General features: G+C 44.8%; 1 protein-coding gene across 1 annotated transcript in view; it reads right to left on the bottom strand.

Moving 5' to 3' along the window:
• Nucleotides 1-17,922, bottom strand: part of Clstn2 (calsyntenin 2) — a 565,999-nt gene that overhangs the window by 10,806 nt on the left and 537,271 nt on the right. The window contains exons 10-16 of the mRNA XM_074060266.1: nucleotides 16,975-17,141; nucleotides 9,106-9,254; nucleotides 7,035-7,252; nucleotides 3,130-3,300; nucleotides 2,507-2,652; nucleotides 2,254-2,374; nucleotides 1,357-1,541 (exon numbers count right to left, since the gene is read on the bottom strand). Of these exons, the coding sequence (XP_073916367.1) occupies nucleotides 1,357-1,541; nucleotides 2,254-2,374; nucleotides 2,507-2,652; nucleotides 3,130-3,300; nucleotides 7,035-7,252; nucleotides 9,106-9,254; nucleotides 16,975-17,141 (1,157 nt within the window). The remainder of the gene's footprint in view (nucleotides 1-1,356; nucleotides 1,542-2,253; nucleotides 2,375-2,506; nucleotides 2,653-3,129; nucleotides 3,301-7,034; nucleotides 7,253-9,105; nucleotides 9,255-16,974; nucleotides 17,142-17,922) is intronic.

The raw sequence follows: 17,922 nt of genomic DNA, 5'->3' as shown, positions 1-17,922 counted from the left end.
CTTCTAAGCCAAGACTCAGGTGAGCTGCCCCTCAAATATATTTCCTTGGAAAGGACAAAGTTCATGTCTTTGCTCTCCCTGCCTACCCCTTATCCTGTGACTTGTGTCCTCAAACTGTATCCCACCCTTTCCAGTCCCATTCTACCTCCCTCCAGTGTTTAAGTGATTAATAGCAAAATTCTATCTCTGGATTGATGTTTTGGGTGAACCAGATCCTAAAAGATGTGACATCTTCCTTGGTTAGGCTCCTTCTCTACCTATTCTTCAAGGCCTCCCTTAGGCTGGCTTCCCCCAAGGACATTTTCTTCCTTAAACATTCCAGTATCAAAGGCTTCCTACACAAGCCTCACTAAACATGGATATCACCTGGTCAGCCCTTGCAAGGTGCATTATTTCCTGGTCCTCAGGCTGCTCATTTCCCATGCTCCAGGTTCAGATTTTTGAGGATGGAAATGCTGGAGTCCCCCCAACATTGAGCTCTTCCCTATACTCACAGTGCATGATTACAGAAACTGAGTCATAGGCTGGCTATGAAACTGGAGCATGAGACCAGGTGAGAATGAAACAGGACCAGGCTGAAATGATCAATTTTGTTATTTCCCAGGGACTCTTCCAGATCTTCCCCTGACTTTCAGAGCTGTGTCTGGAAGCACTCAGCACTCATGGGCAAAGGGCATGAGGCAGATGGCCTTCTTTGATAGGTAGGTGTCCAGAGAAGGGCTCTGCACATGCATGGATAGTTTCTGTCCAGATGTTCACTTGTTGGCCAACTGAAAAATCAACTTGAGAATAAGAAAACCTTGAGTCTGAATACTGATTGTGTGAATCTGAGCACTTTGGTTCTCTTCTCTCAGCTGGCTTCTGCTTTGGTAAATAAAGAGGTTGACTCTACTTAACAGGTTGTTGATGTGTATAGAATAGTCTATACAGAGTCTGGCATAATTGGAGCTATTGTAGTTTTGTTTTCAGCCTTTAAGTGAGCTCCACAGGCAGTATGGAGCAAAGCCACCTAATTTTTAGTAATTAATCAAAAATTCAACATGGAATCCCTAAGTATTAGCCATCTTTGATCTATAGAGAAGGCAAGGAATAGACATCACACATGCTGCATGCATGAAGGAATTTCTGGTTCTATTTGTGGGGTGACAGCAATTCACATATTGTTAATTGGAGAGTGTAGTTGGTGGGAACCTGGCCTATTCTGGTCGAGAGGGTTGGAGAAGCTCAGAGACAGAGGAATCAATGGGGATGGGCCAGCTGGGCTAGGACAGGTCTTGGACTAGGCTTTGGGCACAGGAAGAATTGAAATAGGTGAGGGAAAAGCATCCCATGTAGAGCTCCCAGCCCAATGATCACCTCCATGGGGTTGACGGTGATAGTCAATGCAGAGTCATCCCAGTCCATTTCGGCCTCCTTGGCAGCTTCAGACTCCTGGATGAAGTGCTGGTGGGCGATTCGGACTCGGTAAACACCCATGGCCACAACAAACACTAGCATGCACACAGAGATGATGATGACCACTGTGGCAATGCTTGGGACCACTGGAACAAGAAAGGAAGCCACATGACATGAGCAAAAGTTTATCCCATTCTTGTGGTGGAGCATGAACAAAATACCCACGTGTAGATTAGGATCTTCCCTTCCACTTCCCAGCAGCAGGACTCTGGATCAGCACCAACCTTGTCATCATCTATGTAACAGACTTAATAATGCTATGGATAATTATGAGGAGCAAATTCAATATTCTATGTGAATTTCTATAGAAGCACAGTATAGGTGTCAATCAAAGTAAGTTCTCTTTTATCCCTGGATTTCTCCCTCAAATTATAGGGGAGCTCCCACTGAGAGATGGGCACTAAAAAGTTAGGAGGAATAGACAGAAGTGCCACCAGATGGTGACACACTGTGACAAGTGTTCAAACAAAAGTATGGACAGAGTACTTTGATATGTGGTGCATGTGTGTGTATAAGGGGACCATGGAAAGTTCCATAAAGGACATTCTTTTGAGTTGGGCCTGAAAGGACTAATATCATCCACCCCCAGCCCTTTGTACCAACCTGTTATTTTGTATTGTATGTAACTTTGTGCTTAATTGATTGGTTCCCTATTGGAGTTATGAGTGCCTCTGAAGAAGTGCCCACACTTTCACTGATGGATTCACTCCCTCAGCTCTGAGCATCTTTGTCTCAGTAGATGGTGTTGAGTTAAGTGACCACATGGGGTCCTGAGGTCCTCCTTTTTAGGTGCCCTACCTGAACTGCGTTGGATGCTCCGTGACTCAGGGTGATGGACAGACTGGAGGAAGGGAGGCTGCACAATAAGGTGATTGACGTGCTCCTTATCTGAGACTCTGACTTCATGGAGGACACTGACCTGGGAAGAACAAGGAGAGATGCTGTTGACCAGATGTGGTAGATGGGCCTGGTGTAATAGTTCTCCTGAATAAAGGAGGGAATGAACAGATGAGTTAGGGCTTTGCTAACCACCACAGCAGGACCCACTCACCTCCAAATTGAACTCATTGCTAGTGTAGCGCCCATTGAGTTCTGAGCACTTGATCTGGAACCGACGGACCTCAAGGGAAGTCGGGTGCCAGTTGCGGTAGTGGAGATGATGCAACACCTGCTCATAGCGGCTCATGGAACCCACACCTGTGCCAAAAGACCACACCTGTCATCGGAAGGCAGAAGAGAGGGACGAAGAGATGTGGGAGGCTGGGGCTACTAGGCTAGTGGATATTGTGAATTCAAAGGTAAGAAATCAAGATAGTTATAGGCAGATAAAGAGCAGAAGCAGAAGTTGTAAGGAGCCAAAATTAAACTGGTTCACAGAGTTCTGTCTGGAATGTTTGACCTCCATCTGTCAAACATTCTGTAACATTTGCTGAGATCAATCATTATAGAGAAGGCACCCTTCTAGTTTCTACATATTTCCCTAGGAGCAGAATCTGGGAGAGATCCCCATGGTGCTAGACTAACTTGCCAAAGGAGAGCCTAGAAATCCATGCCCTGAGTTCAAGGGTCTCCACTTGACCCTTGGGGCTTCACAGTGCTGTCACACTCAGGACTCTCTAGGCAAGGCCATTCTAAGAGGATATCCTAGGCAGAGGGGACTGAGTAGGGCCTTACCATAGATGGAGTAGCCTGCAGTAGAGTTGGTAGCATCTAGGTGTCGCTGGTGGAGTTCACTGTGGTTGAGCTCTAAGCACTCCTGTCTGGGGTCCAAGTCACCTCCAAGGACCAAGATGTCACAGAAGTCTAAGTTGTGCAGCATTTCCTCCAAGATTGCTGGTTTAGGGGCTGGAGAAGGCAGATGCATGGGAATCATAGGTGTCAGGAGCTCAGACCATAGTCCTTGGTCTTCATCTCCCTCCTGCTATTGCACCCTTGGTCAAGGCCAGTCAGGAAAAGAGGCTGTGCAAGTCCAAAGGCCAAACCCACTCCTAGGACCTGGTAACCCCAGGCTGGTGGCATTCGTTAGAGGCATGATTAAAGTAGTCAAAAGATGCGGATTTGAATACCAACTGTGTCACTGAGAAGTTGTAAAATGTTCTAGAAAGAAACTACACACCTGTTTCCTCATCTGTGGTGAGAGCAAGAGTCTTCAGAGTGTTGGAAAGAGTGCTATGTTCAAGGGAGGTGATCAATAGCTCTCATTTGAGGGGGTGTCAAGTGTCTACCACGCTCTTGTACTTTCCTCCATGTGGTCACTTTGGGTATTCCTGTCCCTCCCACCCCAAGCTCTGAAGTTTTCAAAGTCAGAAGCACCTGATTTAGAATCTGATGCAGGCGCTATCCTGGGGAAATTTGTTATTACACTTTGCTCAAATGGAACTGGATCATTAATTAATAATCAATTAAGCCTACACAATATAATCAATGGTTCATTAATAATTGATCAATTAAGCCATATTAATTAGTTAATGGGCTTTCAGGGATGCATATTAGCAAGCTGGTCAGTCTAGCAGCCTTTGTTGGATTTTATGATTCCAAATTTGTCAAAGGAGTGTCTTAAGCATGGGCATACTGGGTAGAGTTTTGCATTTCTGAATTAAAATCCCATCTTAAAATGAAGGTGGTTGGGTATTTATGAATGTGTGCTATGGGCCAGGCACTTTGCAAATATAATCCTAATAGACTGACATTAGAAGGGTACTGTTAGTATTCCCATCTCACCAATGGGGAAATGGAAGGCCAAGGAAATGGTGAGACTTGCCCAAAGTTACACAGAGAGCAGGGGAGAAGCACGATGGAAACCATGTTGTTCTGATCCCACAGTTTGGAAATGTGTAGCCTCTGGGTCCTTGGTCTTCAAATTTTCTTGATTTTTCACTTCTTCATTGAAAGATTTGTGAGTGGAGATCATTTAAATTAGTATATTGACTTATTTATAAAGTAGACTAACTATTGGGTGCATTATAAAACACTTATGAAAACAGGTTTTTTTAAAAAAAGATTCACCAAGGATTGAGGGACTTATTTTGAACAATTATTTTATTTTGTTTATTTTTTGAGTGGTACCAAAATATTTTTGTTCTCTTCCTCCCTCCCTTCTTCACTTCCTCCCTCTCTCCCTCTCAGTCTCTCTGTATAAGTATGTATCTGTATTTATAAATAATTTCTGTAGCCTTAATTTTTAACTGTTCACCAACCACAAGGGTTTTAGGTACTGTTAGCAAGACCGAAAAGCACATAATAGACACTTAAAGACTGTCTGTCACTAACAGTAATGTACATATAATTGCAAGTGGCCTTATCATTTCCGGGTGTTTTCCACTTTCTTGACAGGTGAGTTTCAGTCATCCTTGCTCCTGCCTCCTGATGGGGCAGGCAGAGTTGGGTCTGGGGCTGTGTCCTGTCCTTGCTGCCATATCCTCCCTATTCTTTCCTGCTTGCACTATGGTATTGTTTTCCATCTGCAGTTTCCTTGATCCACTGTGTTGAAAGGGACTTCTGGCTTAGGAATCCAGAGGCAAAGGAGCCATGGCTAAGCCTTCTGCAAGCTCCTGATGTGGTTTCATAGACAGAGAATCACTACCAAGGCTGAACACTGTTGTGTGCTGGAGGGAGGCACCAGCAACATACAGAACAGGAAATGAACCCAGCCTGGCGTCAGAGTGGTGGTAGGCAGACCTTCCAGAGGCAATGCTGAAGGCAGAGAGATGTTTGCCAGCAATAAAGGGGATGGGAAGCGAGAGGGGCCTTCCAGCCAGAGAAGAAAGCAAAGGGTGTGAACTAACACAGGGGTGTGTGTGTGTGTGTGAAAGAGAGAGAGAGAGAGAGAGAGAGAGAGAGAGAGAGAGAGAGAGAGAGAGAGAGAGAGAGAGTGTTGGGGGGGAGAGGCTCCTGTCTTCAGGAGCCAGATAGCATTTTAAAGGGTAAGGATACAAATGTAAAACAGCTCCTCTTAGAGGCAGGTGCAGTTAGGAGTGGGGAGGATAAATGAGGAGGGCAGAGGAGGGTGAATATGGAGATGTATTTTATATACTTGTATGAAAATAGAACAATGAAACAAACCTGTTGAAATCATTTTATGTACGGATCAGGGGAGGAAAATGAGGAAGAATGATGGGGTGTGCACCTACCCAAGGTACATTGTAAGCACATATGGAAATATCACAATGAAACCTCCGTACAGCTAATATATACTAAAGAGTGTGTCAGTGGAGGAAGTGAGGGCAGAAGATGATGCTGGAGCCAGTCACTGAGACCTGGTAGCAAATGTCATTAGCTTGCTTGTTTAAGATACTCATAATGATGATTATTTCAAGAACAATAAGACCAGAAAGTTACAAGTACTAATAATAGCTCTCCGGCACTTGACTGTGTGCTCTGCATACACCTCTCATGAATAGAAGGTGAAATGTGGACCCAGATAATTGCTTCTCACAGCATTGCCTGTATGCTGGTGTCAATGCAGCAAATCTGGATACTCTTGGGCTATAGCCACTGAGGTCAGCAGGCTTCCTTTTCTTGTCCAATTTTAGCCACAAATGAGGACAAGGGAAGAGAGATCACATGACCTAATGTACCTTGGTGTGTAACTAGGAAACCACACTCCTTGGACAGGTGGTGCAACACCAACTATCTTTATGAGTGCAGGGGGGCTGCCCCTCCACTGAGCACCTATTCACCAGGGACCAGTGTGGTTTAAGGCAGTGGGTAATTAGGATTATTACAGAAGCAGCTCTTCAGGGATTCACACCCACTGGCACCAGCACATCATTAGCTGTGGCTTTCAGAGGGGAAGAGGGAGAGTTGAAAGAGTTCTCTTGGAAGAGGCAGCAAAAGATGCTTTTGAAATGGGCATTTCCTTTCCAATCCTGAGTCCCTCTGAGCAGCAAAAGGAAGGATTTCTGCCTTCCTCCTCCCTCCTTGGTTTTTTGCTTCCTCCCTTCCCTTCCTTTCCCCCTAGCACATACCATACTTTTCAGTGAAACTGTTTCTCCCTGGCAGATAATTTAAATTACTCTTTCTATGAGCAATCCTCCCAGTAATGAAACTGGTAGAAATAACAACTCAGAAGTTTCCTGGGAGCTTAGAGACTGATTGCTGAATAAGACCCAACTTTGACTGTGTACGTTAAAATGAAGTTAGATTTTCTGTCTGCATCCTTAGCTTTTCCTCTGATGACTGGACTAACACATGGCCCTCATAGAACACTTTTGCAGTTGCAGAAAAGTGAAAAGAAGCAAGAACAAATTGGTTCTCCTCGTGTTTCTCAGAGAGCATCACTGCTAGCATTAGGTGCGTTTCCTTCTTGGCATTTTCCTTCTTCCATGGATGAATCACGCTGTGTGGATACTATGTAATTTTGCATCTTGCTTATTAACACTTAGCATTTAGCACAAATGCCTTCCCTCCAGTTTTCTATCATTCCCCTCCTGTTGTTCATCTGGGTTGTTTCCAGCTTTGTTAATTTGTTTTGCTATTATAACTGCCATGGTAAGCAATGCTGTCATCCTGCACTACGATTTTCTATAGCTGTAAGAAATTAAGGCCCACCCTCCTCAGGACCCCATATACACTTATACCTGTTGTTTTCATGTCCCCAGGTGTCTGTGCTTTGGCAAAGGTGCTCACGATCTTGATGTCAGGGAAGAGGACCACTCCTCTGGCACTTTCAAACTGGGCTGCAGGTCTCCAGAGGCGATCTGTGCCCTGGAGGGTGATCTGGGGCTCAACGGCCTGTAGAACCATCACAAAGGCATCCAAGTCTGGGATACTGATGCACACGTCTTCCCCAAAGCACCTGGGAAAATACCTTCAGTCACAGCACTGGCGAGCGAGTGTTTTTAACTATCCACCAGCAAGGGGTGGCCACCTCTAGTCCTTGTCAAGGTATCCTGATTGTTAGGAGTCTCTGAGGATGCCAAAAGACTTTCAAATTTGAAATCGCATTATAATCCAAACTACTAGCAATGCAAAGACTTAAAAGATCCACTCCTGGGAGGAATGAGAATTTTCCATGGCAGCAACAAGAAACCATGAAAGCTTTCATTATCCTTTAACAAACTAATCAATGACAACATTAATTAGATAGCAACTGCTTGTTATGCACATTAGTATTGGATAAGCAAATTGTCTAACTGGTTTGTTATAGCTCTCTTACCAAATGAGATCCCAAGGCTAAACTTTCCTGCTTCAGCATATACATTCCTTCTTTGTTGTGGAATCACACAAATGCATCTCTTCCAGGGGCAGCAGCAGCACAGGAACACCGCAATTACCCTCCTTTTCCCTGGTATGCTGCCACAAATGTATCTTGTGACAACAAGATCCAAGCCTGGGAAGTTAGGCAGACAAGGTTCACAGCCTGCTCTGCCATTTGTGGGCTGGGTAATTGACTGCTGTCAATCTCATTTCTTCATTTATACAAAGGAATAGCACTAATTACCCCCCCAGGAATAAGGATTAAATACAGAAGATTCTAGAAAAGAAGTGGCCCTGACTCTGTGTCATGGTTTGAGCTCAGTGGAGATTAGTTGATCTGACTCTCTCCTCAGACTTCTTGGGGACTGTGTGTCATTGGTAGTCCCCACTGTCATCGAGGCCAAAGACTTGAGCTAAATCAAGCAAGCCTAGGAATGTTCTGGAAATGCTGGCTGGTCCCCCTAGAGGCAGCCATCTTTTCAGATGCTGTGGGAAGAGCCCCCAGGGTAAAGCAGTCTGATTGGGTTGGGAAGATATAGGAGCTGTGGTGGGTTCTTGCTCCCAGTTTTCTTCTACCTCTTCCATGCCAACCCCAGTGGGTCCCCCTCTCCTTGCAGCTCAGAGAAGCCTGGTCTCAGAGCCGAACACTGGTCAATCTGGTCCCCCTTTGTTGCTCCAATGTGGAGCTGACTCAGAGGTGCCTTCATCTACCCCTGGGCTTTCAGAGGTGGGAAGACCCTTTCATTGCTCTGTTGAGTGTCACAGTCTCCTATGGTCACCTCTCCCAGGCCCCAGCAATGTGGCAGTCAGCTCATCTTTTCTACTCTTGTTCCTCCTTGCTTAATTCCTTCTGCCTTAGGTACCTGGTGACTTCACTTCCCCTTTCTGGGAGCCTCTGGGGTGTCTCCTTCCTAGCAGTCCTCCCAGGTAGCTGGGGTGTCTGAGAAGTGGTTTGATAGGCCAGTAAATGAGTTGTCCAAAGACTTCAGTAACCATTTCATCTTACCAATTTAAGTCTGATGCCTGGGAACAAGAACCAGGCTCTTTCTTTTCTTTCTCTAGCTTACCTAGAATATTTAGGAACTCTACGAAGCTGGGTTAGTTAGTTTAATTCAATTAATAGACATTTGTCAAGTACCTACCATGCACCAGGTGGTGTGCCCTTAAATCAGACCACTTCAAACCCAGCTGTTTGAGAATTTATAGGAAGAAGTGCCTTCCAGGCATCAGATTAGATATGGAATAAAATACAGAAAGGTAGATTTGAGTTGGCAAAACAACGTAAGAGTTCCCTTAAAAAGCAAATGGAGAACACAGATCCATCAAGGCATCCCAGTAGGGACTGCAGAGTTGAAGACAGCTGGAGAAAGGCAAATTTGTCTGCAGGGAACATTCCCAAGGGACCATCACTGTTGCCTCAGTGGGCCCTATGCTGATGGGGTGTCCACTTACTGGACTTTGGAAGAGACTCTGAGGCGCCGCACGCCAGCCGTTGGGAACTGCCTGGAGTTGATGTAGGAGACCTTCTGGAGGGCTCGGTTGATGTTCCCAATATCATCACCTTCCATCACAAGGACGGACTGAGAGGGGTTGAAGTGATACTGGAAGAAAGAAGTGGGCATCATGGGAGAGAATGATCAGCAATAGGGAGAGTGCCCTAGAAGCTCTCCAACTCCTGGGCCATCTCCAGAGTATCTGCCAATGAAGTTGTCATGTGCACAAAGATTGTTTTAACCTCACCAGCAATTCCTGCTGCTCTCTGGTGGGCTTTGGGACCCTCCTGGGAGTTCTCCCCCAGGATTTGAAACTCCTGGTCATATTGGCCTGAGCCACAGGAGCGAATTCTGAAAACCCAGGCACAGTGCTCCTGTAGCCCAGGCCTTGGTGAAGGGTGACCCAAGCTCTATGTCACCCAGGTGGTCTGGATTAGTGAGTTTCAGCCTTTGGGTTTCCTAGTCACTCAGCTCAAGTCCAAAACTTGGGTGTTGGCTCCTTCTGATGTTCTTGACTTTGACCTTGAACTGCTCCTGCTGCACTCCATCCACTTCTTGGCCCAAGATGCAGCTTCTTAACTTTCAACCTTTGTGATCATTTTTCAGTTAATGGTTTTTCCTTTTCTTCCAGATATCATGGCTTTCCATGAGTTTTACCCATTGGTCACATGGGCATTCCTTATTCATCCGTTCCACCCTAAGTCCCTGCTATCTCACATTTGGTGAAGACCCATGTGGCCACAATGTTCCCCACAGAGTGACTTGGGTGCTCAAGCTAGGTCCAGACTCTTGCTCTTCACCATGCCCAGTTGCTCATCTTTGAATAAATGGAACAGAGAACTGCCTTTGTACTTCTGTGAGTTACTGATTCTGACACATTTCTGAACAAGAATTATTTGGAATTATTATCAATAAGATGTCAAGAATATATCTGGATTCAGACTATGTATTCAGTATTCATGTAACAGGTAAGAGGGTAAGGGGGACGTGAATGTTTTTGTGTAGGTACCTCACTTACTTGACAATTATTTACTTTTCTGAACAGATAATGTATTCACTTGGTTCAAAAGTATATATGGGGTAAGTGTCCATCTTACTCTTATCTCCCATTCACCCAGTTTCCACAGTTCAGTCCCATGGGTAATCATTATTAATATATTTCTTACAGTTAGATTTAATTATTGTACATAATTAGTTGTTTCCTCTCCTGGTGGGAGGGTTGTATGTGCCTTCCCCTTTGTCAACAGGCATGACTATGTATATCCCTTCCCTGCAGGATTTATATTTCTTCCCTGTTGTGTCCATTAGCAATCATCTGACTTGCTTGGTCAATGTCATGTAAGCAGAAACACTGCTTGGGTTACACTCTTATGGAAGATTTAATAACCAGTTCATGGTTTTCTGTGTCTTTTCTCTTTGCTATGAAACCTGCAAAATTCTCTTAGAGGTGGTCCGTCAGCCTGCATCTGTCTTACAGTGACAGTGGTATGGATCATAACTTCAGTCAAGTTATACTGGATATGAAGCATGAGCAATAAATACAATTTTGTTATATAAACCATTGAGATGTTAAGTCAATTGTTACTGCAGCATAACCTATTCTAGCCCGACTCTTTTACTTAAGCATTCTGATAAATATATTATCGGTGCACATAGGTTGCCTCTTTCTCCTCTCTTACACTAAAAATAACATATATCATACTTTAGTTTATTACTTGGGTGTATCTTGGAGATCTTTCTGTATCAGTACTTGACCAGCTTCCTCATTGTTTTTTTTTACAGGTATATAGTATTCTATTACATAGATAAACTATAGTTTTCAAAAGCAATCTCCTAGTATTCACTTTTGGGTTATTTCCAATCTTTTACTGATAATGCCACAAATAGATGATCTTGTACACATAAAGTTTATAAATACACACATATGTCTGTAGGGTAAATTGCTATAAGGAAAGTTGCTAGGTCAAAGAGTACATGAACCTTGAAATTTTCAATGTTGCCAGCTCCCCATTGCTGTAATTGTGTCAATATCCACTCTAGCAGTCTATGAGAGTGTCTTTTCTCTCAATACTTCAACTACAGAATGTGCTGTCAGACTTTGGGATTTTTGTCAATGTGATACATGACAAAATGACATCTTAGTGTAGTCTGAATTTGTATTTCTCTTATTATGAAGGAGGCTGAGTATTTCTTTTCTTGGGTTTAAGGAAAAATCTATCTATATTAGCTTTTCCTGTTCTGACTCTAATGTCCTCTTATGGGCACCCTGATTGATGTTTGGACCTAGTAGGTGGTGGATGTTTCATGAGCACTGTTGGGAACACTGAACCATATAATTGCTTGCATGGTGGTCCCTAACTAACTGATGGCTCTATCTTTGTCTCCTTTAACTACCATGTGAGTGATTTTTGTTACCTCCTACTTGAGGCCTCCAACTCTTAGGGAAGAGTCAGGGATCCTGACTTTTATTCCCAAATCCAATAACCTAGCCCTAGTTTTCTGAAAGTCCCAGTAGATGAATGAGTCTCCCCAACACCTACATTTTACCTAGCATCATCTCCTGTCAACCCTCAGTCTTTTTAGTCACTTGGCTTTTCAGGGGAACTCATTATCAGTACAGACCAAACCCTGTTCTCCATTTCTTCCTGGGTGCAGTGGGGGCACAGTTCCCAGCCCCCTTGTGCCAAATGTGCAGGGTCACATGACCACAGCTGTCCAATGAGATAGGAGAGGCAGCAAGGCCTGGTACTCTGGGTGGAGGCAGAGAAATGCCTGTGGGATGATGCTTTAGCCTTTTCTCTTCCACTTCCATGACCTGCAGCATTCTAGGCAAACAAATGAAAAGCAAACTTGTCATGTTAAGCGGTTGATGTTCTGGAGTCATTACTGTAATATCTCAGCCTGGCTGGAGGAAGTAAGCCCTTCCCCAGCCATGATTCTTCTTCCTCAGAGCTATGTGGTGTCTTTGGAAGACCATGGGCTTTCTGGACTATCATAGTCCAGTTCTAGTACACACTATGAAGTACGACACTGGACCAGTCACTTCCTCTTCCTTGACTTCATTTTCTCATTTAAAATATGGATCAGCTCTACCTGTCTGAGGCCAAAATGGATAATGTATACAGGATGATTATCCCTTATCTGAAATGCATGGGGTCAAAAGTGTTTCAAATTTTGGAGGTTATTTTCAAGTTTGGAATGTCTGGATATACATGCAATATTGTGAAGATGGGACCCAAGTCTAACCACAAAATCATTTATGATTCACATACACCTTTACATATAGTTTAAAAATAATTTTATACAATATTTTTAATGTATCTGTGTTTTGATTGTGACCTATCATATGAGATCAGATGTAGAATTTTCCACTTATGGTGTCATGTTGGTGCTAAAAATGTCTTGGATTTTGGAGTATTTTATGTTTTATATTTTCAGATTAGGGATGCCCAACCCATATAAAATGGAATCCTAGAATTTACAAGGTATTCAACATATGATAGCTTAGACTATAATACCTAATGCTGTAATTCTGTCTGCATTGAGTCTTTGCTTGTGGGACAAGCCTGTCTTCTCTGCTGTTCCTTCCCTATAATCCAGTTCCAGTTCTCAAAGCCTGGGCATGGTCTCTCTGAGCTGTGACCTCTGGCTGTAAGCAGCCTTGTGCTAGATTTTGAAGCACCCAGCCAGCCTCTCTGGATAGATAAATCTCTACCTGGGATATGTCACCTGCTCAGAATATGCAGCCCTGACTCACACAATTGTGCATCATAGTTAGTTCTGAGATGTTTCACAAGTATTCTGTTTCAGATTTGAGAATATGCAGAATTACTCTTCTAAAAAAGACCACTTATGTTATGAGGTTTTCTGTCCTCCTCTGCCTGCACCACCCCTCCTATAATGGAGTCTCCTGGTGCTATTCCTGTCTGTCTGTCTGTTAAACAGACTGGCAGCTTCCCAAGGAGGGTCTGCTCCCTAAGGAGGGTCTGCTTTTCCTCAGCTTTGTCACAGGGTCTAGCATACAAGAAGCAATAGATGAGGAGCTCTGCAGAGGAGGCCAGTCTCTGCCCCTTACATGAGAGCTGAATGGAAAAACTCCATGGGTTTTTCTAGAGAGATGGGCTGGCATGTCCCATGGCAATCAGCATAGGGCACCTTCCCTCTGTGGACCCATTGTGAAAATGCAGGTTAGGGAATGTGTTGTGTCTTCAGATTACACCTTAATGTGGCTGCCAGCACATCTGGAGAGCTGTCACAGAGCATGAAGGTGGGCAGTAATCCCCCCATCAAAATAGTTCTTGCAGTATCAATAAAACCCTCCAAAGTTAGTTTTTATATTTTCTTAATTGCAGAATTCCCCCACTCTGTGAATGGGTCTGGTTAAGCAGGAAACATGGTATTGGCATCACCAGTGGGGCAGGAGACAGTGGCTTACTGGAGGACCCAGGAAAGAGTGACCATGCTACAGTACCATGGGAGGCTGTATTGTAGCTATAGTGAGCCTTGCTAGACAGATAGCCTTTGCAGAATGGCTACCTCTCCTGGAGGCTCAGGTGGCTTCTCCAGATGCCTAGAAATCTGGGTAGTCAATGAAGATTCTGCCCAAAGCTCTGGCTGACTATTCCCAGGGGGCAGGGGTAGCGAGACAGGATGGTTATGGCTCTCTAGGTACCCTGCCATTCTCTTAAAGACCTGCCACCTGCCTGGACCAGATGATAACCTGCTACTTAAGAGGTTCCCCTGCCACAAAAGGACCTATGATTTGTTGAAAGCCCATTGGGTTTACTAGGGGGGATTTATTCCTACATTATTACAAACTAGGTCCCTTTTATACATGAGGGATTGGTGTGTAAGGGATTAAAATATTGTGCCCAGGGTCATTTTGCTAGTAAATGGTGGTATTGTGATTTGAATCTATAACTGTTTTGTTCCAAAGTCATTGCTTTTTTCTGTTCTCCCACACTGGGAAGATGACGATGGCAGGGGCTGTGCTATGAAAATGAGGACAGCATATGTTTCAGGAATGTGGCTATTCTATAACATTTTATATGGAGATAAGAGAGCAGCCACCAGAACTTTTACAAACTCCAGCCATGCTGGAGAAATGTCCAGAACTATGCAGGATCCAGAGGAAGAAGATTGTAACAAGGAGCCTGTGCCAGGCCCTGTGAGCTGATGGGGAGTCTCCTTAATCACAGGAAGGCCTTGCTTCTTTCCAGCAGTCAGAGAAGTGGAAGGAGGCCAGTGACCGGCAAATAAAATAGCAGTCATTATTCAGGAAAGACATGAGGGATAAATGCGGGGAGGAAAGGAAGTTATCTGTAATAATTTCCAAGACTATCTTTGAATCTGAGTTGCTGGTGAGGAAGAAAGAACTTGGATTTATCTTGGACAGGCCCCTGAGTCCCAGTCCCCTTATTTTTTTGAAATGAGGTCATAATATTTAATTTGTTTTGAAGAGTAGAGATAATGAATGTAAAATAGCCCCCAGTGGGTGCTCTGTAAATTGTGTCTTATTAACTTCTCACACAGTGCTCTGGTTCTTGCCAGCCATGCACCAGAGATGAAGACAGATCATCTGCACTGACTTGGTTCTGAACAGGCGGTACCCAGAAAAGCCAGATTAACCTCCTCTGGCCCCCACACATTTTTGGGCCATTTATTTTAGCACCTCCCTTTTCCACAGGCTATGTCTATTCTGTAGAAATGGCTATGGTTCTTCATTTATAATTCTTTTAAGTGCAGCATATTTGGTTTATTTGCTCTATAGGGACTGGCACTTGCAGCTGTGACCCCAATGGGATGCTTCAGAGCAAAGAAGATGCAGTAAATCCAGAATCAGAAAAAAAATGGAGATTTGGAGGATGGGATCTCTGTAGCCCTGGGTGGGCAAAACTCTAAGGAAACAACACATACAGTAGGTCAGAGAAGCCCTTCCCACATGAGGTCATCTGGGTGCTTCCTCCAATAGTAGGTGGTTAGTTAATGTGCGTGTGTGGTGTGTGCATGTGTGTCTCAGCCATATTAAACAGTGATTTGGAAACTCTTCTTTTCTTACTATGCCTTTTCACGCCTTCCATTTTCCCTTCTGACACAGTCTCCATGGTGAAGACCTGAACCCCACATGGCTAACAACCTACTCTCTAGTTTCAGCCTTCAGTGACTCCTAGTTACTGACAGAAAAACATTACTAACATCTTAACCATGACATGATCTCTGCCTCCCTCTTTGGTTCCACGTTCTGCCTTTTCCTTCTGTAATTTGGGTACCTGTAACACTGGCCTTGGAGAAATTCTATCATACTGTGATGTTTCTTGGGTCCTCTGCCATAGCTTGCATTCTTGGGTCTGCCGGGAATGGCTGGCTGCTCTCTCTCCATTTCTCCTGCTCTAGCCTGATTCTTACCTATCCTTGAACATTTTGCTCATGCTTTACCTCCTCTAGGGAGCCTTCCCTGACTAACTAACTTTGGGATCTCCATGAGTTTTCTTTTTTCTTTCAGTCCTCAACTCCTTCTGTGAATGACGGGAAGATTCATTGTGTCTTTGTCAAGGGGGTGTCCTGGAGAGTCACATCCATAATGCACTTAAAATGAATGGTGCCTGGCCTGGGAAATATGGTTGCCACCCTTGTTGTGGTTCTCAAGCATGATTACAAATGTCCTCTTGAGTTCCCTGAAGACTGGAATGGAGCATTCATTTTTGTATCCTAGGACCCAGCCTGGAACCAAGTGTGCATGGAATGCTTCCTGAAGTAATCACAGTTAAAGAGCACCACAATTGTTTGGATCCCCAGCCCCTCCAGGGACATCCAGCATCAGAACCTTGAAAGGAACAGGCTCCTGGTGGGTGATTTTGCTGGACAGTAACTTCCTGTCCAGGAAAGGCAGACCCAGGGCAAGGCAAGAGGGCAGCTCCGTGGCAGCACCAGGCAGCGATGGCCAGTAAGTGGGGGTAGATATATTCCCTTGGAAAATGGCCAAGGAGGGAAACCATCATAGCTGTTGGGTTCTTGGTGGTGCTGTCCTGGTCCCCAGGGGCAGAGAGTGAACTGTCCTGACTTCCTAAGTGGATCTAGGGACTGCTTTCTCACACTAGGGTCCATGGTGATTGATGATGTTGACTCTGCTGTTTATTCAGAAAGGACCAAGGGCCAACAGGGGCTCCTTAAGTCAATCCTTCCCTGCTCCCTTTGTCTCTGACTCTCTCAGATCTCTTGAGTATTTTAATTTTACTTGAGCAATAAACATCATGAATCTGTTCACTTTCCTTTTGATTCTAGAGATTGCTGGAAGTGAAACATGTGCCTCACCTTAACAATGTAAGACTCAGTGACCCCCATACCTGCTTTCTAATTCTCCCTCTCCTTGGTGGTCTTCCCTTTCCTTTCTAATCTGTGTTGTACAGAGTCCTAATTTATTTATTTATTTTTTATGTTTCTGAAATGTCTTCTTGCATGCTGCTTCAGTTCCTTAGGCAAATAAACAACAAAGCACCTGGCCCACCCACAGACAAAGGAAGTACGGCGACTTCCTCCAGGGAGACATCAAACAGGTGCCAACTGTGGTGTGGTGGACTGACTATACACAAAGATGTGATCTAGATCTAGGAGTTTCAGGAGATGGCAGCAAAAGTCCATTATGAAAGTCATAGACACTAATCCCACTCCCCCCCACATCCCGGCCCACCCCCTGCCACATCTCCATGACCATGGCGCCATTTCTGTGCAGTGCTACTGGAAACAACCGTTTCCTGGTGTGCTCAGGCTCTAGGCTATCTCAGCCTCATAAATCAATGTCTTATGAGGGTGGTGCCAGCTCCTTCCTTACCTTTATTCCTTGCCCAAGGCTTTCCAAGGAATTAATATCCAGCCCTTCCTTGCAGGCCTGCAAGCAGGAAATCACCTTCTGGCTTTCCATTTTGCCAGGGCGGATGGTGAGACTGGCCAGGCTGCCATGGAAGAACTGAGCAAACCGTGGTTTGGTGACTTCTCCTCCTGAAAGAAAGAAGCATTTGCCCTGTGAGATTGGGTAGGAATCACCACTTCAAGGTGCCATCTGGCAAAGGAGTCAAGGTCACAGTGACTGTGCGTCCCCTAAACCTGAAGGAGAAAACCTCTGGTGTGTGTGTGTTGGCACTGAGTCCCGTGGGAGCTCAAGTCCACTATCACCCACAGCAAGTGTTCAAAGTGTTCATGTTGCACATCCATCCTGGGAGCTCCTCCCTCCCATCTTCTCCCTAGCTTCCAGGTCAGGCCTCCACTGAGGTCCATTTACAGCCCATCTCCTCCCAACAGCCTTCCCCACTGCCTATACTTCCATCCATCCCTAGTAGACCACACAAGGCCAGACCTAGCCTGGATCTTGTAAGGCTTTGTCCAGAGAGGAAGCAGAATATGGAGGAAAGATGGGCCTGCTCTGAATCCCTGCCTTGTTAGCTCCCTGGGAAGATCTTTGGAAGTCTTCTGAGTGTCTGTTGGCTCACAGGGCACACTATCAGGTTTTGCTTCCTGGTTCAGGTCAGTGGCTCTTGCCACTTTCCCAGAACTCCACACTGCCTGAGGTTTGGTGGTGTGTGTGCTCCAGTGAGATGCCCATTTTCTCTTGTGAATGGCTTCCTAGCTCCCTAGTAGGCAGAGTTCCAACAAGCAACACCATGTGCCCTTTGCTGTTCAGTGAGCCATGCTGAGCCAACAAAGTCCAGATCTCAGCAAAGGAAGGCAGGCTTTCCCTTGGGTTCTTTTTCAGCCCTGAGGGTAGTGGATGCTCCTTATACAT

Source organism: Castor canadensis, chromosome 17 (genome assembly GCF_047511655.1).
Source record: "Castor canadensis chromosome 17, mCasCan1.hap1v2, whole genome shotgun sequence".
Classification (NCBI taxonomy): domain Eukaryota; kingdom Metazoa; phylum Chordata; class Mammalia; order Rodentia; family Castoridae; genus Castor; species Castor canadensis.
The sequence above is the reverse complement of the archived record's forward strand: the minus strand, read 5'-3'. Positions and strand labels throughout refer to the sequence as shown.